General features: G+C 46.3%; 1 protein-coding gene across 2 annotated transcripts in view; it reads left to right on the forward strand.

Annotated features, from left to right (window-relative positions):
* Positions 1–23,209, forward strand: part of LOC119460819 (carcinine transporter) — a 72,454-nt gene that overhangs the window by 35,473 nt on the left and 13,772 nt on the right. Inside the window, exons 1-6 of one of the 2 annotated variants that reach the window (XM_049671751.1) lie at positions 6,284–6,965; positions 9,934–10,037; positions 14,151–14,305; positions 14,955–15,123; positions 16,373–16,499; positions 20,075–20,187. The exons of the other annotated variant lie outside the window; for it this stretch is intronic. Coding sequence (XP_049527708.1) covers positions 6,672–6,965; positions 9,934–10,037; positions 14,151–14,305; positions 14,955–15,123; positions 16,373–16,499; positions 20,075–20,187 — 962 coding nt within the window. The 5' untranslated portion in view covers positions 6,284–6,671. Of the gene's footprint in view, positions 1–6,283; positions 6,966–9,933; positions 10,038–14,150; positions 14,306–14,954; positions 15,124–16,372; positions 16,500–20,074; positions 20,188–23,209 lie in introns of those variants that run through there. 2 annotated transcript variants of the gene reach the window in all.

Below are 23,209 nucleotides of genomic sequence, written 5' to 3' on the forward strand. Positions count from 1 at the left end.
CTTGGTGGGGTGGAGGCATTCTCTCCACCTCATCCACAGCACCCGTAGGTGAGCTGGCGACTCGCACTTTCACAAGGTCAGCGCCCGGGGAGAAATCAAGCAGTTGACGAAGCAGCCCCGGCAATGTTGGTGTGAAACTCAGTGCAATGTTGGTGTGAAACTCGACCATCAGGGTTTCTCATACTTTCGGGAAAACGACCTAATAATACCTGAGGAATGCCAAGTCTGCTTGTCAAAACGTTGGCTTCATCCTGAAGAAACGCCCTGTTGCGCCACTGTAGTGTCTCCTTTTATGTACACGTTTGCTGCGTTACATGTGCTTTTAGTGGATTATTCCCGGCCGCAGCGGCCGCATTTCGATGGAGGCGAAATGCAAAAACGCCCGTATGCTTGCGTTGCAGTGCACGTTAAATAATTCCCCAGGTGGTCAAAATTAATCCGGAGCCCTCCACTACGGCGTGCCTCATAATCAGAACTGGTTATGATCAGAACTGGAAACAAATCGTTGGCAATTTCCAATGCATCGAGATTTGTCGGCGTACACTGGCGCACGAGGAGGCAGAGACTTGCGACACTCGCAAGTCGCTCACACTCACAGCCTCTTCTAGCTGGAAACGGCATTCATAGCAACGTTGTGGCTTGAAATTTTGGAACGGTTCGACAAGGCGATTGTTGCACTCCAGAAACCTGGTCTAGAACTGTCAGCGACTGTGGACTTGCTGAATTCTTCAGACGGGTTCGTGAGATCTCTGCGACCACAATTCCAAGTTTTTGAGCTAAGGGCAAAGGCACTTAGCGTAGATAAGAGCTGACAGTGTGAACGCACTCGATCCACTTCAACAGAGCTTGTAGCAGAACAGGACGACAACAGGACATGTGGCAGCAGAAAGTTAGAAATAGGGACATTCAATGTAATTATTGACAACTTAAGCACAGCGTTATGCGGGCTCGGATATCTGCGTACACCAGCCTCTGCCAGAAATTTCAGCGCATGGCGCTTCCCAAGGAAGTTCATTGCGATGACTACCTGGTCAATCAAGATAGTGGAAGCGTACAAGGGCGATCTCGACTCGACTTTTTCCCCTGAACTGGTCCAGTTGTTTTACTACCTGGAGAGTTGCAGTGGCCAAGATAGGAGCACGAGCGGTCTGCTCAAAATGTTAGAGCAAAAAGATATTGTATGCGTTTTTACAAATGTCTCTATTGCTCTTAGGTTATACCTTACTATTCCTGCAACAAACTGAGAGACTGAGCGCTCCTTTTCAAAACTGTCGTTAATTAAAAACTGCTTGCGCTCCACTCTGGAGGAGAGGAAGTTTAATTCCTCTCCGACATGGCCATCATGTCGATCGCAGGGGACCTGCTGAGAGATATTTCTTTTGATGAAGCCATATGTGAATTTGCGAGGTTGAATATCTGCTAGATGCCGTTTTAAATGTTATGTTTGTTCATGTTCTAAGCTTAGTAGCAGTTTCTCTTACTTCTTGTTTTTGGTCAATGAACAACGTGAAGAAAGTCGTTCTTTGTTGCCTTTTTGTCACATGTGATGAAGTTTGATTCCGACGTGATTGCTTTTCCTTGTCGTATTGAATATAAATATTGATTTAAAAGTGAAACCATTGTACTTGATTCCTTTAGTTATTTCAATGTTCAAATGTTCAAATTGTACATACCTGTTGTTGAATTTTACGCGTTTATAATTTGAAGATTGAATGCCTAATAAAATGTTCGTTGTTTTGAAAAATATGCTCTTCTGTTTTTTTATCCGTGCTGCGTGCCGATGCGGCACTTCGACTAATTGTGAATTTGTGATGGACTGATGCTTTAAACATAGCGACGTGTATGTCACATAACCGTTAAATAATGGTAGAAACCACGCCAAGAAATTAGTTTCCCGAACCCATAAAGATAATGTATATTTTATCACTAATCAGCGGACGTAACATGTGGGCTTCGAAAAACTCAGCGTCTTGAACCAGTCGTCATCATCATCATCGTCGTCGTCGTCCTTAGGGCCCCACAGATGCAGTTAGCCCCGGGCCCCGAAATTTCTTAATCCGGCACTGGGGGAAAGAAGGGGGGGGGGGGGGGGGGGACATTCGCCCACTGCCCTCCCCACTGAGCTAAAACACTCTTAAATTCAGTGCGACCGAAACGACGCATATCGGCCAGCCGGTGAACTAATCATCATTGCAACGCACTTCAGCCGTAGTCGAACGAGCCGTCGCTCGTTCGGGCAGTCGCCCCCACTGCTCTCCTGTTCAAGCTCCTGTGAATTCTAAACCAGTGGGGGCATGCCCCCACACTCATAGCTGTTCCAACCCCCCCCCCCCCTTCTCCCCTCACACCACCCGTGAGGCCAGCCACTCCTTTGACTAGCTAACGGGTGCTCCCTTCCTTCAACAAACGAAGCAAAACTTTCTGGAAGCTTGTGACTTCTCTATGTGAGGCTTTTTTTTTTTATGGTACTTAGAAGATGTCACCTTTTATTGGCGCCGGCTACTCCTTTTCACATAGCGATATGGGAAAAAAATGAATTAACCTACACGCATTAAAACTAAATGTCAACTCCAAATCACAAGAACAGAGAGTCCAGTCCTATAAGTACACTAATGCCACACTAAAACTGAAAGTCAACTCAGAAACACAGCAACACAAAGTCCAATCACATAATTACACTAATGCCACACTAAAACTGCAGTAAGTAAACTCAGAAACCCAGCAACACAAAGTTCAGTCACAAAGGTGCACTAAAGTAAACACAAAGTCCTGTCACGTAATTGCACTAAAATCAGGGCACATAAAAAAGCACGGATTAGATTCAAATGAATTAGAATTTGAAAGGAATTTCAAATGAAAAAAAAAAGGCGAAAGCTTGCACTAGGCCCCGCAAAGCTCAAGGCACAGCGAAGCTGACCGATTGATTGCGTCTCTTGGTTGTACCTCGGGTATCTTTCTCTCCTTTCTTTCTTTCTCTCGTTTTCTTTCTTTCTCTTTCTTCCTCGAGTTCTTTTTCTCTCTCTCCCCTTCTTTCTCTTTCTCTCTCTCGCTCTCATTTTCTCTTTCTCTCTCCCAAAGGAAGCTGTATTGCAATCGTCAGTACAATGCAAACATATCGTTCCCATAAATGCAACCATATGGAGGGGCGGCCGGCACGCAGTTACAGAAGTTTGGAAACTGAACCTAGTCTAGTAACGTTGGGCAATATTGGCGGAAAGGGCGGAGTTGACCAGAGCGCAACAGGCTGCGCACTATTCCCATCAGCCTAGTCTCGCTATATACTAGCACATAACGTTCTGTGGCAATCATAGTGAACTATAATATATCTAGTGGCGCGAACGGAGGCGCGCGGCAGCGCAGCGGCTGAAGCAGAAGCCTACAATCGCCGCTAAGGACGCTACCGCGCCATTTAATAGTCGCCGCCGGGCCGCCGTGCAATCGGAAATGCTCTCCGGGTGTGCAACCCCGCGTGTTTTTTCCTCGTATACGTTTCGCCGTGGTTCCCCGAGCAGCAAAAGGGTGAGATATCCTCAAGAAAATCGTCTAGCGTGTGCTATCCTGTGAAGTTGCTGCTATGTAGAGAGTACAGAGAGGCACGATGCAGAACAGAAATAAAATCGCGGTCGAAGTATTTTCAATCATGGGTAAAGCATTGTGAATAAAATGCGTTTTTAGAGGCTGCTGAAACGCTTCATTAAGAGTGGAAAACTTTATTCTTAAGCCCAATGCCTTAGATGGCTCATGGGTCGAAAAATCCGATGTCCGGAGTTATGACACGAAAATTGTGTGCCACCAAAAAGTAGCACCAAAACCCACGAACTTTGGTGTTAATTAAGGCGAATTAAGGCACGATTAATTCAGGTAGATTTAATTAGGGCACTCGGGCATCAATATTCAATAGTACCAAAATTGATGGGAGTCGAACTCACAATATTTGGTGTTAAGTTAATTAAGACAGTTATTTAAGCCACTCGAAATAACGACCTGTGGTGGGAATCGAACCCTCTACCTTTGGTTGGAGTCTAACCGGCGACCTTTGTTGTTAAGGCGAACTTAATGAAGGCACATTTAATTAAGGTAGAGTTAATTAGTACACTCGTACCCTCGACCTTTGTTTGGTGGGAGTCCAAGCCGCGACCTTTGATGTTAATTAGGGCGAAGTGAATTAAGTCACAGTTAATAATTATATAGTTAATTAGGGCACTTGAACCTACGACCTTAGATGGGAGTCTAACTCACAACATTTGCTGTTAATTAGGACGATGTTTATTAAGGCACAGATAGTTAAGGCATAGTTAATTAGGGCACTCGTACCCACGACCATTGCTGGGAGTCTATGCCACAACATTTGCTGTTAATTAGGACGAAGTTAATTAAGGTAGAGTTAAGGCACTGGAACCCACGATCTTTGGTTCACTATAGTGGCAATGAAGGGTGAGCTACGGAAGCCAAAGCGCACAAGTAAGTCCCCAATTCTTTTTCCAGACTCCCGTATTTCGAACTTCGCATCGTGTCTGGACAAAAAAAAAAATAATAATAAATTCTTCCCTGAGAGCCGCTGCATGGATGAAGTGCAGCTTGACGTTTAGAGTCTCCTTTCCAGCCTAACTTCTAGCCTAGGTTCACTGACATATTAAAGAAAGACCAACGCTTTGCCATAGAAAACACAAGCTGTTTATTCGTTTTTTTTTTTTTATAGCTGATAAGAAAAACTGATAAGAAGTCAGGGATCTTCGAATGCTATCGCGTTCCACTCTTAAAGGCGAAGCTTAAGCGTCCTCCAATTCTGATGTGTTTTGCTGTACTGTGGTTCTAGGCAACATTGAGGGGAATCTTGAAAACGGAGCCTCTCTAAATTTTGGACACGCGCGCGCCTCGGGGCAACAGCAAACAATTAATAAAATAATTAAAAGAAAAGTTCCTAGGGCCTTCACATTTTGATATAAGACGGCTTAAATTGCTCCTGTAAAAATGCCTTCGCAGGAATGCATTTGCGTTTAAAAGTGAAGCCAAGTTTAAGGGGATCAGTGTAAGTTTGGTCTTTGTAAGCTGGCTTTCCCACGTTGTATTTTTCCGTAAAGCCTACTGTGATGTGATGTGTGATGAAAACTGTGATGTGAACGGAGCCCAATAACGCAATCGCGTTCCACTCTTAAAGGCGAAGCTTAAGCGTCCTCCAATATTATTCACTGGGAAGATTTTCGCATGTTGCTTCCCCATTACACTGCCTTACATTCTACAGTGAGCAAAAATTTAGTCTGACAACCTTTCTAGATGTTTCGAGCGGCAAGAGGCCAAAAATATTAGATAATACCATTACATTCGCGACGTGAGCCTGACGCCATCGGTGCTGCGGTTCGAAACTCGATAAGTCTGACCCTAAATCTTCTCCCTAATGGTTAACATTTTCTAGACAAATAAATGTACAAACAGACGTTTTTAAAGAGAGGTGCACTCTTCGAAACTGATTCAGCGCTTATCTCTCTTTCCCCTTAAATTTTCGTTACGTACCAGTCGTTCACTCTTAGGAGAAACAACTTATTGGCACCTGATGTTACTTTTCTGAAAAATGTGCTTTGTAGTACGCCGACGATTACGGACATCTATTCATCACTTCTTACTCTAATTAGGTATATCCCCTTACATTGGATGCGGCTTGAAACTAAGGAGCTACTCGATGGATCGGACAAACCTCCGAACATCCTACTGTCAGTTACGATCAAATTTTACCGCGTTACACACCACCACTTATCTGCGTCGGACAGTGCGTCGGCAAAATTATTTGCCAGTTGTTCTGAGCGATCGCCTCACAAGCGTGTTTCGTATGACGACCCCTATAGCGTTGTCCTGCCATCGCCGAGGCGTCGTATTTTCACCTCCCGCCGGCCAACGAACGGCGCAGGTGTTGGAGCAGATCCCTACCTCTCAGCTCAGCCATTCAGACAGCCCGTACGGTCTCTGCTTGCTCTACGGCAGCCTTTAATCGCATTAAACTTCCAAAAGACGCCGACACAGCGTTCGGCGGGCCTAATGCCCGCGGCCCGACCGACTTGCCCGCGGCCAACCTGGTATAACACCACGTCGTTGTATCGCCAAACAGCTGCCAATTCGGGCTCCGAGGGTGCTATTACTACGCGGCCTGCAATGCGAAGACGATTGTCGACGACGACGACGTCGAGAGGAAATGTGAGAGGAAACGTGTGTCTTTTGCCCCTCAGCTATATACGAAGCGTTTACCGCACACATCGAGTACAAGGTTGCCTCTTCGCCTCCTCTCTCCCTCTCTGCCTTCGTAGTTCTCACTAGGCCGCGAAGCGTGGCTGCTGCCAACGATAGCAGCAGCAGCAAGCGCGCGGAGCAACGTATACGAGGAGCAGGGACTCTGTTAAACTCGGCTCCACTTCCCATGTTTCGATAAGTGCTGCGACCAAACCCAGCTCACGCGTCCGTCGTCGCGTTACTTTTTTGTCCTTCTCGGGAGAGAGATACGCCCCTGCGAGTTAAAAGAAGCGCTAGCGTCGCCGGGCGCCTGGGAGTCAAAGAAGAGTAAAAGAGTTCGAATATGGAGTTCGAAGACGTGATCGAAGAGCTCGGAGGCTTCGGCAAGTTCCAGAAAGTTTCTTTTGTGGGGCTTCCTGCTGCCCTCGGAGATACTCTTTCCTTTCTTCTCGATGAACCTAATATTTCTGTTGTCCGAGCCCGACCATCAATGTGTGGTGCCGCAACTGGACGCCCTGGGACTGAACGAATCTCGCGCCCAGGAGATTCGCAAGCTGCTTGTCAGCGAGGACGAATGTGCGGTGTTGCCGATGCGGCATTTCAACTCGACACGCTTGGTGACCGCAGGCGAGTTCGAGGCGACGTCGTGGAACGCGTCGTGGTTCGTGAACGATAGTGCGCCCAGGCAGCCCTGCGAGTTCTTTCGTTACGACGACCTGCACTACGATGAGACCGTGCCCACCAAGGTAAAATTGTGACCATCCCACCCCCGAAATCGTAAAGTTTGTTTTACAATCGCAGGCCCGAGGAATCGTTCCTCTGGCTCTGTGGCCATACCGCACACATCCTAGAGTGTCGAACCGGAACTTTTTTTGGTACGATTTTCGTTTAGGTTCACTGAAAACGGTTCAGTTCCGGTTGAACTCCGGAGCTATAAAATGAAGGTTCAAACGGGTTCAAACCAGTTCAAGTTCATTTGCACATCCGAAGAATGATTACAGGAAAACAGCACAATTTTATTTTGTACAATAACTTGACGCTGCTGTTAAGCTGCACTGAAAATTTACACCTGTCATTTGTTCTCCAGGCCGCAGGTGGTTACAAAATAACTTTGTAGATCCAACACCAATGCTGGAATCGATGCGAAGCGAAGCTTTATCGAGGGAGAGAGAGAGAGATTATATTGAGGACGGGCAGAGACTTCTCCAGCGTGCTAATCTGCTCAGAGGGAAAGGGAAGATGAGAAAAGTAGGAGCCTGAGGAGTAATTATGAGGACTGGCCGTAGGATGCCAATGTGTACACGATTGGTATTCGTAGGGCCCGTTCACAGCCTTGAATCTCGGCCTGTGTTAACTAAATATTCTGAGAGAGCCTTTACGCATGGCTCACTTCATTGATATGTCCAGTCAAAAGCCCAGTAACACTTCTTATCTAAATGGCTTGTTGGTAATTAGCGCTAATGAAGAGATCAACGCCTGCTGTTCACATTCATACTGGGAACGAGCAACAAGTATACACGTACTGCACTGTCTCAGGTGCTTTGTACGAATCACAGACTGGGCAAGTCCGCGCGTCAGATGCGATGCAAATACTGTCGCGTTAACACAACACCTAGTATGCCTCCTGACGCAATTCACTGGAAACCGTACTCATGATGCTGCTACTTTTAAAATCACAGGGGGATGGCGTGTGTTTAAAGACGAGGTAGCCTAGTTGAGCCACAATTACCGGCAATGCATGAATAAAAGCTTCCACGAACATGGCCAACCTGAACTGGAAACCGTTATTTTTTTTTTTTTTTTTTTTTTTGTCTTTCGGTTCCGCTCCGGAGTGAAAGAACTTGTAACGTTCCGGTTAAGTTCCGGTTCAAGCAAAAAGTACGCTTTTCTTTCTTGGTTTTTTTTCGGTTCAGTTGAACTTGTAACGTTCCGGTTAAGTTCCGGTTCAAGCAAAAAGTACGTTTTTCTTTCTTGGTTTTTTTTTCGGTTCAGTTCCCGTTCGAGACACTGCTTCTCACCGATGCGATTCTGCGGCACCTTTACACTCGGACATCACAATACCTCGTGAAGGCGAAAGGTGGTTGGTTCAGAGATAACCTTAAATCCTCTCCCTACAGTGTTCTCTCCTTCGCTGCACAGTCGCACTTCCCTGGTGTAGCGTAGGTGACATGACCAAACCTAGTTAACCTTCTTTTCCTTATCTCATACTGTCTCTCATGGTAACCATTCCCGGTGGCATTACTTAGAGCATCGCCATGTATCCGCACGCACATATCTCTAACCCTCCTTTAGTCGCTACACTTCCGGGGTTCTTGCGCAGGCTGTATCGTTTGCGTAACAGTGTAACTCCCCCTGGTCTGCATTTTAATTTATAGCTGCACGAACTACGTTTACTACGGACGTAATGCAAGAGCCTTTTCAATGCGAAAACCAGGCACTATGTGGTAGATAGGTAGGTTCTTGTCTCGCCCTGTTCCATATTTTCTTAAAGAAAATTCAAAAGTGTATAGGATGGTAGGATCGAACCCTTCACACCGACCATAGCAGCCCGATGCTATGCTCCCGTTAGACTACACTCGCTTTTTTTTTTTGTTTTTTTTTTACTACCCATAGGGCACTATCGCACGCATCATTTTACTGCGAAAGCGTTATATGCCCCATGAAGCTCCGTCGGCGTCCAGCATTAACATTCGGTGGTACCAAAACACACGTGACCAAGCGATGACGTCACGTTCCGGCGCCGGACCTGCTGCGGCTCGCACTGCGAAATCTCACGGTGAACAGCCACGGTGTCGTACGGACGATGTGGCCCACACGCAAAAATCCGACCTGGCCTACTCCGAAAATTGAATTAAGTTGGATTAAAGTGGGTTAAACTGGTTTGGTACAAATTAGAGCGAGGTGGATTGAGGTGGAGTTTTAATTTAAGGTGATTACTTAGACATTAGAACCATCTTGAAATAGCACGCAACGGGACGGCACAACAGAAAGAAAGCCGAACACAGGCGCAAACTAACAACTGATTTTATTGAAGCCAGACCCACAGCTATATCTTCTTGTTCGCGCTTACTACGTGCTTTCTTTTTTTTTTTTTTTCCTCCATCTCTCAATGCTCCTACATGAGTCTGTGATGAATCTACAAATAAATAATACGAATACTATACCTTAACGCAACCGTTCTTAAACCTGGATATGCAAAGCTTAGCTTAGCTTTTTTTTCGTCCAAAGCCTGCCTTTGTCTATGGTTATGGTACCGCTTCCGGCGTATTGCGAGCCGAACGGCTCGCTCTTCCTCAGTCTCCGACGCTAGCTTCGCGCGCTTGATATTCCGGACCCTCTCCAGTGAAGCAGTTCGCCGGGCGATATACGCGGGTTGGTCAGACGCCGCTTGCCGACGACGGCTCAAAGCCTCCTGCGCAACGCTCAAAGACGGCCCGGCCCGCCTTGCTCTCATCCTTGGCCAAGCCCGCACGAGCGCGGCGCTCCTCTTAAGCCTGTTTCACCTGGCGTGCGGCGAGTCACGTGGTCAGGCGGCGATCCATCTGCGGAGAGCGCATGCGCCAAGCCGCCGGCGGCGGCGGAGCTCGGCGCGGCGAGTCACGTGATGCGTTGCCAAGGCTACGGCGCAGCTGCGGTCAAATGAAGGTCAAATTGCTGGCGACGGCGAAACCCGGTTTAATAAAAGCTATAATGCTGCCTTTTCCAATTCTACAGTGGGGTTTGATCTGTTCTCGTGGTCACCTCCCAAGCGTGCTGTATTCGGCAGGGACCGCAGCGAGCGTCATTGGACCTGTCATCATTGGTGCACTGGCTGACAAGTGAGTACTACATGGAGCGATCACAGTAATGTCGACTGCTCGCCGTCACCTATGTCATTCTTCTTTTCTTTTTTTTTCTTTTAAAGATGATAGTCTTTCTTGGGCTACCTAAGCGCGAAAAACTTCTGTCTGTCTGTCTGTCTGTCTGTCTGTCTGTCTGTCTGTCTGTCTGTCTGTCTGTCTGTCACTCGATTCAACCACCCGGCCAAAATTGATTCAACCGCCCGGCCAAAACCAACCAAGCTACTAGCACTGGTGGCACAGGATCATACATGTCAACATTATACAGCGCAAACGAAACCTTAGGCCTATTTGAGGCAAAATATATGCACATAACCATGATCCGCAGCGTTCATTTAATCAAGAATACACATCGGACTGGTTTTTACATTAGTAAAATGAAACATGAACGTGTTAGAAATGGCGTCGAATAGACTGAAGCCGCGGCTCTGTAGCCGGCTTTAAGCCAACAGTAATAAAAGGTCCCAACAGATGGCGCGAGAGCAGGGCAAACGCAGTAAATTTGAACTGAATTCAGCAAAAACCTCCATTGCATCCATCATGGGAGGAGTGAGAGGGAGGGGAAGAGCGTGAGGGGTGGGAGGGAGGAGAAGAGTGGGTGTTACGTATCAGGGGCGGCAGAAGACTACCGTCTTTCGACGTCATTTGCAGCGAAGCACGCAGATATGCGGCCAACTTTTTTTTTTACTTTTTTGTTATTTGTTTTGTTGTGTGAGCTTGACGAAAAAAGAAAAATAAGAAAGACATAAACGCGCCCGAAACGTTAAACTCAGAACGTCGCACCCCAGAATTACTTAACATATTATGGTCATACACGCACTCGGCATGCACTCGGCATACACGCACTCACTCACATACACAAACACGCAAAAGACAGGACGGCCCCCACTTGTGTAAGGTCAACACTGTTTTCGCCACGGTCCCAACAAACCACAGCGTTTATAACCAGTACAGGCCTCAATAGAGCATGTCGTCATCGTCTGTGGCATATCACCGCGAAAAACAATTAACCCTGCAGTCTTACCTCACGACAAACCAATTTCCGCGTATTATCGTCACACGTGTTCACGCATGGAGGCGTTGAACCTATGCAGTCATGTGGAAGACCTTAATAATTGTGGAGAATAAGCGTATAGTTCACTCCACTTTTTCTAAGACCCAAAACGTTTCACACTTCTCTTGTTTTTTTGTTTTTTTTTTTTTTTTTCAGCCCTTGCCCCGTTCCCCTGTACAGAGTATCCAACCGGACACTTAACCTGGTTAACCTCTCAGCCTTGCACCTCTTGTTTTCCCTCCCCATGTAAGGGCTCAGCACAACCTGAAGCACCAAATCATTTTTTTTTCTGGTCTAGTTGCAACCACGTGAAGCAAACGAGCAATAATGAAGCCAGGAAAAGTATAAAGAAAATTCACTGTCTTTGTTAAACCGAAACGTAGTATTACTATGGAATGGTTATCTGAAAGCATACGAAACTACAACTTGTCGCAGGTGGGAGGCAGACCATCTTCCGCATTACGCGCGCATCGCTTTATCATTAGCGCGACGGCCGTACTGCTGCCGACTTTATTGGGCATTTGTGTGTTGGGTATTTGTGTGTATGTGTTACCTATTCTTCCCCTTTCTTCCTCCCCAAGTGTAGGGTAGCCAACCGGGTACGTCCTTGGTTAACCTCCCTACCTTTTCCTCTTCGCTTCTCTCTCTCTCTCTCTATGTGTGTGTGTATATGTACCAGATTAGTCGACGGACCGGTAGCCATCGCAACTCGCGGGCAAGGGCGGCGGATGCGCAAGAAGATATATGGGGCTCCCACTCGCGGCAAGTTCTCCTTTAGTATGCTTTTATTTCTATTTTCCTTATTATTTCTCCATTTCAATGTTTCTTTAAAATGTAACACCACGTTTAATTACAAGAAAGGTGGCGCTTCAAAAGACAACGACAGACGACAGAAGCAAAATCGGCAGGTGCACTTGTGGTCATCCATCGTCGTTTGCTGCGCCATTATTCTGGCAATTATTCATGCACCAACTAGACTAGCAACGTGTTTTTAGAGCGCAGCTCCTTGACGCCCATTCATGCGTTGATCGTCGTCGTTGTCGGCGTCCCTCGGCATAACCGAGCGAACGAGCACGGCGAACGATGAAAGAGCGAACGCGTAGCGCAGTGGGGGATGAAAGACGGCGATAGCGAAGAGAGCGCGACGAGGAAAGCGGCAGAGGGGGCTATTCAGTGATAGCATGAGGCGGAAAACGGAGTAGGCAGTGTGGTTGAGGAGGAATGCATGGTGCCGTACGAGACTACGAGATGGCGCCATAGTAGCATGCGCCGAGTGCGCCGTGGTACGCCGATGACGTCATTACTGAAGCATGCGGCGAGTGCGTCCACCGATACCATATTAAAAATTCACCAGCCCTTCCCCTGTCGAGATAATGGGGGTAAGCGAAGGTTGTCGTGTGTGTATCTTACCTTCGTCAGGGTGACGTAAAGTTCACGACATGTCATGGTAATAAAACATAAAAGTTTATTAAATGTATGCATCGAGGGAAGGAAACGTACAACGCGTCGGAAGGAAACGCTGCACGAAAGGGAAGCAAAAGTAGAAGGAAAGTGAACGAAAAGTACCACGAACGGGAAAAGAAAGTAGTAGGAAAGGAAAGGTAAAGTAGTAAGTCAGGTACACACACCAACTTTTGCTTATCCTCATTTTCTCGACAGGGGAAGGGCTGGTGATTTTCTTTCTTTCTCTCTCCATCTTTCTTTCTCTCTACCTCTCTTTCTCTCTCTTTTATCTTTTTTCTTTCTTTCCGTCTTTCTTAATATCTCTCTTTCTTTCTTCCTCTCTTTCTTTCTCTCTCTCTCATTCTCTCTTTCTTTCTGTCACTGGTATGTGCCATTGAACTTGGACCCTGCCTGCACTATCGCCAGGATCGGCCCACTTTTCAGCGTGACACCACCACCACCACCACCGCCGCCGAAACTTGTGAGCCTATAAAGCTTCGCTTAAAACAAAGCGCTGGCGTGTGCTTCGGACCAACTGCGCATGCGCTAATAGGCCCGCGCAGCCGCCGCTGCTAGAGAATGCACATGGGAATGCGCTCCGCGCGAGACACGCGTTCCCGTGTTCGCGCTTTCTTTCTGACTATGAGCGACGCAACCGGTGGAATTCAAAGCATCCTGAAGAGCTGCGTTCGAATTCCGCATTAGGGACAATCGTAATCGTCAGCGAATTTAAGTAGGAGCACTTTAGGGGCCCTGGATGTCGTCCCTCGTCGGTGGGTGTCATGCACAACACAAGGTCTACTTAAGACATAAAATTCCCGTAAAATTCCCCTCAAAAATGAATGAGATTAAACCAAACAAGTATAAAATAATATAAAGTAAGGAAAACATCATGAATTAACGCAGTAATTAACCCGAGTTAATGAAAACTTGATCGAGTACTCCAAGCTGACACCGAAACTAATCAAGAGCCACAGCCTCACAAGTGGAAAGAGGGCGCGCTGAAAAAGAGCAGTTCCTAGAGTTACTATATATGTATGGCTCAGCCGTGTACTGCGGGAGCTATACACAGTAACTCTAGCCGTTCCTAAAGCCCCGCCGTTCCCGCGCCCCGGGACGCTCTTTCCCTCCACGGACACCGAGCAGCAAGCACGCTTGGAGCGACAGCGGGCGCTCGCCCGTGCAAAGACAGCGCCGACGCAGTGCTGATCAAGCCGTGCACGCCTGAGAAGCTGAAGTTGCTCGCCAGCGCAGGCAAGCTAATCCCAACATCGCGAAAACACTAGCCGAAACACAAGATGAACACGGGATAAAACGAGACTGAACACAAGGGAAACAGTGGCGAATCACTGCTCCGCACTTCCCCAGCTTTCACGTTGAGTGGAACCGTATTACCGCCGAGTTTACCTTTCTTTTATCGAAGCCTTCGCTTCCCTATATGTTTTCCCTCGCTTCATTGTCTCTTTGCTCTGTACGGTTGTAAAACCTTATATATATATATATATATATATATATATATATATATATATATATATATTAGGCGCCTAGGTTGCCTTTATTTTTCTCGCCTAAATCAGAGGTCTGCCCCACTGCAGGTACGGTCGTAAGCCAACGTTCTTCGCCATCGTGGCATTGGCCATTCTCTCGGGCTTCGGCGCCGTGCTCTCCACCAACTTCATCATGTTCGTCGTCATGCGTTTCATCAACGCCCTGCTGGACCCGCAGATCGAGCAGGTGCCCTACATCATCAGTGAGTCTCGTACGGTGCGTTCGGCTTCGCTGCGCGCAGTTGGCGTGGCATTGAACTGTATCACTTATCGCTACAAGGCCTTATTGAGAAAGCCCGCTAAAGCACTGCGGGAAACTGCAGAACCCATGCTATTGCCGGATGAGTGTTTTCATTAAGAAGCCCTAAAATTAGTCCGTCTGCTAGAACTAAGCTTGATTACGTATATGCATACAAACAAACGAAATCAGAAGAACGGAAACAGCAGACTTCGAGCGAGAACATTGGAAATATTAAATCAATTTCTACGGTTTAATAAAATTGCATAATGGGATATATGAGGGATGCCAAGATGGAGAGCTTCGGACTAATTTTCACCGTGCACCTAAATCCAAGTCGCAAAGAAGGTGCATTATTGTCTGGCAGCAAGAACAAAAAAAAAGCTAGAAAGCTTTTAAAAAACAAGAAAAAACAAGAAAAGTTAGAGGTGCGGTGGTTGGCCGCGGCGCAAGAGCACTATAGGGAATGACCGGCAGGCTCATACACCGTCAAATTTTCCCAGCTCAAACCGGCCCCGCTGGGCTCGCTCTACGGAGTTACTTGTAGTACTTATTGCACCGAATACTTCGTTGTAACAAGTTCTTTTCTTTTTTCTTTCACCCTGATCGTGCAGTAATGGAGCTGTTGGATGCGAAGAAACGCACCCTGCTGTTGGGCGTGGCGTGCATGGGCTGGACGCTGGGCATGTGCCTGCTGACGCTGGTGGCCTACTTGAGCCGCACCTGGGTGCTGCTGGCAACAGTGTGCGCCTCGTGCGTGGTGCCTCTCTTCTGCTACATCAGGTAAGCTACTACAAACTCAGGTAGCTGTAACAGACCACGAAAACGGAATATTCGTTGCGCTTCACAATGACAGGACACTGTTTCCTGGCGTCAGCTAATCTGAAGCAGGGTGATGCAAACTCACGTTCCCTTCCGTGTAAGTGCGTCGCTTACTCAGTTTCGAGCACATCGGAATGCCCGTAGTAGCTTCCCAATTCAGCGGTACAATATTGCGAAGCAGAGTAGAAAAGGCGAAGCGCAACTAACAACTCACTGACGAATGTTAGCCCTGAGAGGAACAAAGTGGACGAAATTCGGCAGGCAACGGTGGGGAAATTATTTTTTCGCGAGACCATCCGTGCACGTGAAACCTAAACGCAACAATTAAGGGCCTCCGTTTAAACGCCACGAACAGATAACGTTATGTTTGTTCATTTCGTTGGTTGCTCACCACGTGAGCAGTACTCAAACAGGCTTCTAGCGCATTCTCATCGATTCTTTATCGTTGGGTTTATGCTTGTTAAGGAACCATTTTCTCGCACTTGAATCATTCCAACTCTACTTTCTACGAATGAAGGCAAGTTGACACTATTTGCATTGTCACGTTACTATGCACGGTTCTTCTTGGTACTTGTCACTTTGCGGAAGCCTTAAGCTACAAAATTTGGAAATCACCAACTACAATTCGTAACGAAGCCGTATACGAGACCACATCATATGTGCACGACTGGAATTGGGTCCTTTACGCACGAACACAGGTTTATTATGGCACCTCCTGACAGTAGCAAGCTTGCGCTCTTGGTTTTGTTACATTGTGGTACTTGATCCGAAGAATTTTATTAGCAAGCGCGACATCACTAAAGTGTTGTTTAAGGCTTATTTGTTCGTTTATATGTAATGGAATGTCAGCAGCAATTTTCAGCAGGATGATGAATCATCAAAAGTGCAATCAAATGAAACAAAACGCTGAAGCAAAACCATAAAGCATGATTGAGGTAACGCAATATGAACGCGACAATCATCGCTACTCCCTTCCAGTGGTTTCTGTTTCTATGAGACTCGGTCCAAAAAACCTGAAGTCATGGCCTTAAGCGCGCGTTCCTCGTGTCACCTTGAAGACGTCCACTCGATTCCGGTCTCCAAAGACTCCCTTATAGCTCCCCTTCTTTTGGCGTATGTAGCAACTACCCTCACGCAGGCTACAGGCAAAGCAGCCTCGCCTTCGGCCTTTCAGCCTCCATCGTTGACCGAGTTTGCGTGTTCGTTGTAGGGTCATCCCGGAATCTCCGCGGTGGCTCTTGTCGCAGGACCGACTCCCCGAAGCATCGGCCGTTTTGCGCCGCATCGCCATCCGAAACGGAGTCGAGCCCCCGACTGACCTTGACCTGAAGCTCAAGGTGAGAGGTCATTCGTCCCCCGTCCACCTACGTGCAACCTTTGTAAAAAAAGAAAAGAAGTGTGCAGAAACCACCGAAGATGGTTCTCAATGCCAGCGAATAGCCAAAAGCTATTCGCTATATTAACGTAACGATGCTTTTCACAGCGTATGTTTGTTACAGTTAGGGCATTTAGAAATAGTTTGTAAACAACGAGGGTGTAGGTAAACGAGGGTGACATAGCACAAAACAGCTTCGCAGCAGGTTCCTTAAAAGGCACGGAAGCAAAGGGCAGAGCACGAACTTCAGCACCGGAAGACCAGCAATCGTTGTCTTCCTCTTTCACCAACCAGATGTCATTCGTCTTCAGTTCAATATCTCCGCGAAAAAAGGAGCCATCTTGATGACCTAAGATCAGAAGAACAAAGGAGGGTCGTATCACTGCTTGAGTCGGCAGACGGGGACAACTTCCTGGCCGCTACGACGTTCTTCTGAAGACAATTCCAGCGGCTCGATCGGATATGTATAGTTTGGCGGGGAATTTTGGTAATGTACGCGACATGGACATGATACTTACCCAACGTAAAAACGGGCCCGGGCCGGGCTCGGGCTGAAAAAATCGGCCCGTGCAGTGCTCTAATGTTCGCGACATGGACCATGACACTTAGAGAGCAGCTTGATGGAGAGGCCAGGAGTAGTAGACAGGACCTACAGTCAGAACAGCGATCCGGGAATATGGTATGTAGTTGTAGCGGATGCATCGTGGTGATGCTTCTGGCGCCACTGGTCTTAAGATGTGAACTAACGAGCAAGCTGGCGGCATTCTTTGGCGTATGCTTGAGAAACTGTCATGAACTTCGAGGCGTCGCGCCGGCAGAGAAGAATAGGGTTCATGGTAAGTGAAGGTCCTTGCTTATAAAGGAGAAAGAAAGGCAAGGATGCAGTAGTTTGCATGGTATAATTGTAAGCGTGCTTAAGCGTACTAATTGAAGTGTTCGGATGAGACATACATGGTCAGTATGTCAGCTAGGGTGCGGTTAAAACGTTCCGTCATCCCGTTTGTTTTGGGGATGATATCCAGTGGTGGTGCGGTGAACGATGCGACACTCGCGCAGCAATGCTGTTATAACGTCGGAATAGGAGCACACGATCACGGACGCTTAGCAACTCTCCAGGCGCTTCATGCCGTAGGATGAGGTTCTGAATAATGAAACTGACAGGGGACGTATTTTTCTATGGCCGATGGAATAGCCGAAGCATCAGTATACCGTGCGAGGTTGACAGCAACGATTACCCGGCGGTTGCCGTCTGGGGTGCTGGGAATGTGACCATAGAAGTCAAGGGCGACGCGGTCACAAGGTCGAGCAGGGGCGTAGATGAGGTAAACAATAGAAACGCCGGCGTGTTGACGGGGAGTGTTGCGGCGCTGGCACGTGGAACATGACCGGACACACTGGCGAACAAAACGGTCCATTACGAGGCCAGTAATACGGAAGCCTAAGACGAGAATAAAGGCCTTTCACACACCAGCCTCGCCCCATTGTGGGCCATCGTGTAAAGTAGAGCTTACGTCGGAGCACAGGCGACGGGGAACGACGAGCAGCCCCTTACTGCCACTGGGGCTGTAGTTCCAGCGGTAGAGCAGGTCTTCCCGAATGGTTAAGTGCTCGGCTTGGCGATGCAGCGTCCGAGATGAAAGAGCCTGGTGTCTGGTTAGACAGAAAGCCAAGAATCGAAGCCGCCCATGGGTTCATGCGATGCTCGGACGGCATGTCGGAGGTGGTTATGGGGGAGCCGACAGTATCTAGAGGCAGCGGCGATGCTTGAAGCGAAATGGCGGGAACAGAGCCGTTAACCAGAGATAGAGGGGGGAAATGATAAATGAAAGGCAGGAAGGTTGACCAGGGCTGAGCCCGGTTGGCTACCGCCGGGCTCAGTCCGCTACCGGTAGGTAGCGTGACGGCGCCCAGACAAAATTAAGTGGCGACTTAGCGGTAAATACGAGAAAAATGCGTTGTCATTACTTCGAACCTCTTTTCGCCACCTCTTTGAGGTGCCGAATCCATCATGTAAACCGCGCTCACCACATTGCAATAAGGTGGAATGTGGTGAACGCGACACACGAGCTCACTCGACAAACGTCCTGCCTCTTGGTGGAGTGGATTAAGTGGAACTGGCGGTGGTCCGGAGCAGACCGCCGTGAGTTGCAATATATATATATATATATATATATATATATATATATATATATATATATATATATATATAGGAAGCCCACAAATATTGTTCGCTGGCTTCCTATGTATCGACTAATAGAAACCGGGCCCCTCAGTTTCCTTTCTTCTCGTTCACATACACACACACACACACACACACACACACACACACACACACACACACACACATACACACATACATACATACATACATACATACATACATACATACATACATACATACATACATACATACATACATACATACATACATACATACATACATACATACATACATACTACATACATACATACATACATACATACATACATACATACATACATACATACATACATACATACATACATACATACATACATACATACATACATACATACACTTTTTTCACTTTGACACTCCTAATGCTAACGCATTATAATATATTAGAATTATACAGCTTCGCTCTAATTTCTTGTACGTTGTACAGGCGAACGCTAAACTACATCACGTTATCTCGCCCACTATATAGTGCATTCACAGTCAACACATTTGCTTCGGAAAAACCCGATAATAACAACGAGGTGTCGTCCACGTCGAGTAAGTTGCGACGCGCGAATTGTACAGGTGCATCTGTCAATGTATTTACGTGCCCACACAGCATAACTCAAAGCATAATTATCACTCCGAATAAAATACTTGCGTTAGCATCAAAAGACCACAGTATTGCTCCCATATTCTTAAACATTTCTCGAAGAACAGGAAGTCGGTATTCAATAATTTATCTCTCTCTCTCTCTCTCTCTCTAAAATCGACATTCCACAAAGGGAAGAACAGCGCCACCCTTTGAACGAAGTGGCCTCTGCACCTCAGTAATGTCCCTAGGCGATTGCCGATTTAAACATTCGGTAAGCAGGCAATTCATAGCGACGACTTGTAGGCAATACATTGGAGACCTGTTTTTCAAATAATGTCTTATGGAAGGAGAGCTAAGGAGAGTTAGTAAACCGGATGAACCTTTTTTGAAGAGGTTGGAGTTGCGACACGTAAAAATTCAGAGTGATACTCATGTACTCGTCACGAACTTCATCTTGTCATAGGTAAAGAGACTGAGCTCCAGATTTGCTCACTGCTATAAGTTTAAACCCGAAGTGCGATGGTAAAAACTTGACCAGGCTGGTAAAATATGTGTTAGCTGCTGGTAAAGCAGGAATTATACTTCTTTCATTTGAAGATTACAGCGAAACCTTTTTTTTTTTCATACACTATGTATGAAAGTTTGCTCTAATCTCGTCTGCGCGCATGCATGCTAAGCCTCCAGATCAGTTTTTCTATTTAAAAAATTGACGATCGTTTTGTGCTGCTAACAATTTTTATTTCAGAAAGTTCAGCAAAGCTTAACTGCTGGAGAGAAATCGGAGGAATCAGGCTCCATTTTGGACTTGGTTACCAAGCCGAAGATACGAAAGAACTTGCTGATACTCACGCTCATATGGTAAGTCTTCCTAATCTACGTCTGTGCGAAACTCCGCTCGAGTGAATATGTTTGACACCGACGTACCTTTTCGTCAAAATAAGTTTGAAGAAATGACCTTGTCTTTATGACGAATATGACCTTGTCTTTATGACGATTATTCAAGGAAACGTTGGTGCCTGTTCGATTGCGCCGGCTTCTCGCCTTCTATTAATTCATAGATGTACTCGAAAAAATATGTCAAGCAAGAAATTCTGAATTCTGGGCTTTTTACGCGCCAAAACCACGATTTGATTATGAGGCACGCCGTAGTGGTGGACTCTGGGTTAATTTTGACCACCAGGGGATCTTTAGCGTGCCCCCACTATATCAGACGCAGACGTTTTTTTTTAATTGTTTTTTTTTTAAATTGAGCCCCTATCGATAAGCGGCCGCCGGGATTTAATCCCGCGACCTCACAGCCGCTAAGCCACCGCAGTGGGTTGTCAGACAAAGATCGTAGGAAAGACTATAGTGCCATCTTCTGTTGCACGGAACAAAACTTTAGATACTCGCCGTAAGAGGTTCCTCGAGAAGAATAGGGGTGTGCGTAGAACAGTTTTTGAGATCGAATCGAATACGAACGAAATAGCGCCAGAAGCAAATCGAATCGAAGCTAACATTGAACAGCTTGCGAATATTGTACAGCTTTGTCACCAATAATATCAAACAATTTTAACATATTGCTATTCACAACAACAGAATGTTTCGGTCATTAAATTGTCCATTAGAAAGCATGCTTTAATACAAGCCCAAAGGAGCATTATAAGCAACAAAACAGGTAGTTCGCAAACCCAGGGCTCTTAGGAGAATACATAGTCATGCGTGATCATGTAAATTTTATAAAGGTAATCTTGTAGGTCAGTTATTATGTGAGTATGCATGCCAGTCGCGACCAGAAGTGCACGGTGTCTGCGGCGATGGCAGAGCAAGAAAAAAAGAAGCAATTTTCTAGTTTGAATTGTCGTGGCAGATGGTGCCACTTTTGGGGAGAAAAATATGTTGCATTGAAACGCATTCTAATTTAATTCGATGAAAGGGCACAGGTGCTGCCATCTATAGTACAAAACAATATCCTCTGCCGAACGCCGCGTCTAAGCATGTTATGGCGAGTGATTGTGCTTAGCCGGAAAAATCTGGCTCACCCAGCAACGCTTCGCTATCTAAGAGTGTGTTATGTATACTGTGGATGGGATGAATAATATCACATTTTTGCTTCAATTTCATGCTTGATCGTGTACAGCCGACGGCGTAAAGTATTCGAGAAGCATTCAAAAATTGGCAATTTCAGATAGCGACCGTTTGATTCTAGGACCTAATCGAACAATGACAATTCGATAATCGAATAGGACAATATTTGATCGTTATTCGAAAGTTTCGAATATTCGCACGCCCTTAGCAAACGTACACCCGGCCACAAAATATTACGGACCATGAAACCTGAGAAAAAGCTAAATATGTCCCCAGCCTCACAACGAAGCCTGGTATTTGCATTTCGGGCCTCGACTATAGAATATGCTAACAACATTGTTGTGTACAGTTTTACTGGCTACTGCTACAGGCTGCTCGGGAATTGAACGTTTTCTGAGATCCCGTGGTCCGTCAACTTTTGTGGCCGGGTGTACATGTTTTGGATGAGAAGCCAATATCACTAGATAAAATTCTGGGTGCACAGGCCATCAGAAAACTTGCAACAAAATACAGCATGCAGATTAGTACAGTTTCTCGGAGAATCAGGGAATATCTAAAAGTTACTAAATGTTATTAATGCAAATTCGATCACGATGTTGATTTGTAGAACATATTCATTTTTTGTACATTTTCATATATTTGTGTTCCTGTTATAACTTTTCTAATTGTATTCCCCTGGCTCTTGTGTGTGTAGCTTGGGCGAATTGGTAATAGTTCAAGGCGGCGTTTTGCGCGCAGCGTATGAATGGCTTTACGAAAACAGCGCTTTAGGATGGAGCGCCATTCATATGGTGCGCAATTAACCACCATGATCTTGTCTGTGTGTTCATGTGCGCAGTGTTTTTTATCAACTAGGTACGTCATTTGTATTTCAACAACATTCCAATTTTGTTGACTGCTCGGAAACATTTCTTTCTTGTTATGTGTATGTATACTTAAGAACGCGGTTATTCAATTTCTGGTTTGCTGGTAAACTCATGAAAGATCGCCTTGATATACCGTACTTTACACGTCCTTCGTCTGCCAACGTAGCAATACACGAGCCAATACGCGAAACTTCAGAGCTAAGAAACTGCCACAGCATGCATGCAGTCGCTTTTGTAAAAATAGTGCTTGGCCCGTCGCCCTGGCTGCTTGACAAGAAAGAGCTCAACGGCAAATACAAACGTATACGTTGTTACATGTATACCTACGTGGCATCTTCGCTGGCGCAATCTTTAGTACGCAAGAATCGAGTGACTTCTCCCGAGGCCCCTTTCTGATAACGAAATGTGTTATGTGTAGGTGTCGTCCGTCAAGGTTACGCATTGTTCAGCGACAATAGTGGTGCCACGTTTTGTTTACCACTCTACCGATGAAACGTGGGCTTTGCGAGGCAGTGAATGCGAGCTAGGCCTACCCGCATTACCGTGAGTGGGGAGATAAGCATCTATCCTGAGTACGAAGACAGCAGATCAGAATCTGTGACCATCGGAGGTAGTTTTTTTTTTTCTTATTTTAAATGACAAATACGACAGGCCAATGAAAAGAGAGGAAACTATAATCATGGTTGTGCATTGTGTCTCCGTAATGTGTATGTTCTCTTATTTGTGGTGTTCGCCCTGTTTTGACGTGTTTGGTCTGCACAGGCAAATGTATGTTTCCCTGTGTATCGAAATAATCAATCAGTCAAAAAAATAAACAGTCAGATGGACAGACAATCAATCAATTGTGGATGATATTTTGTGCCGCATTCCAGGTATTTCGCTTCTGCCAATTCATGGATTCTCACTGATGTCTCGGAGTGAACCTGGAGAGTGCTATCAGAGCTTTG

The sequence above is a fragment of the Dermacentor silvarum genome, chromosome 8 (genome assembly GCF_013339745.2).
Source record: "Dermacentor silvarum isolate Dsil-2018 chromosome 8, BIME_Dsil_1.4, whole genome shotgun sequence".
In the NCBI taxonomy this organism is placed as follows: domain Eukaryota; kingdom Metazoa; phylum Arthropoda; class Arachnida; order Ixodida; family Ixodidae; genus Dermacentor; species Dermacentor silvarum.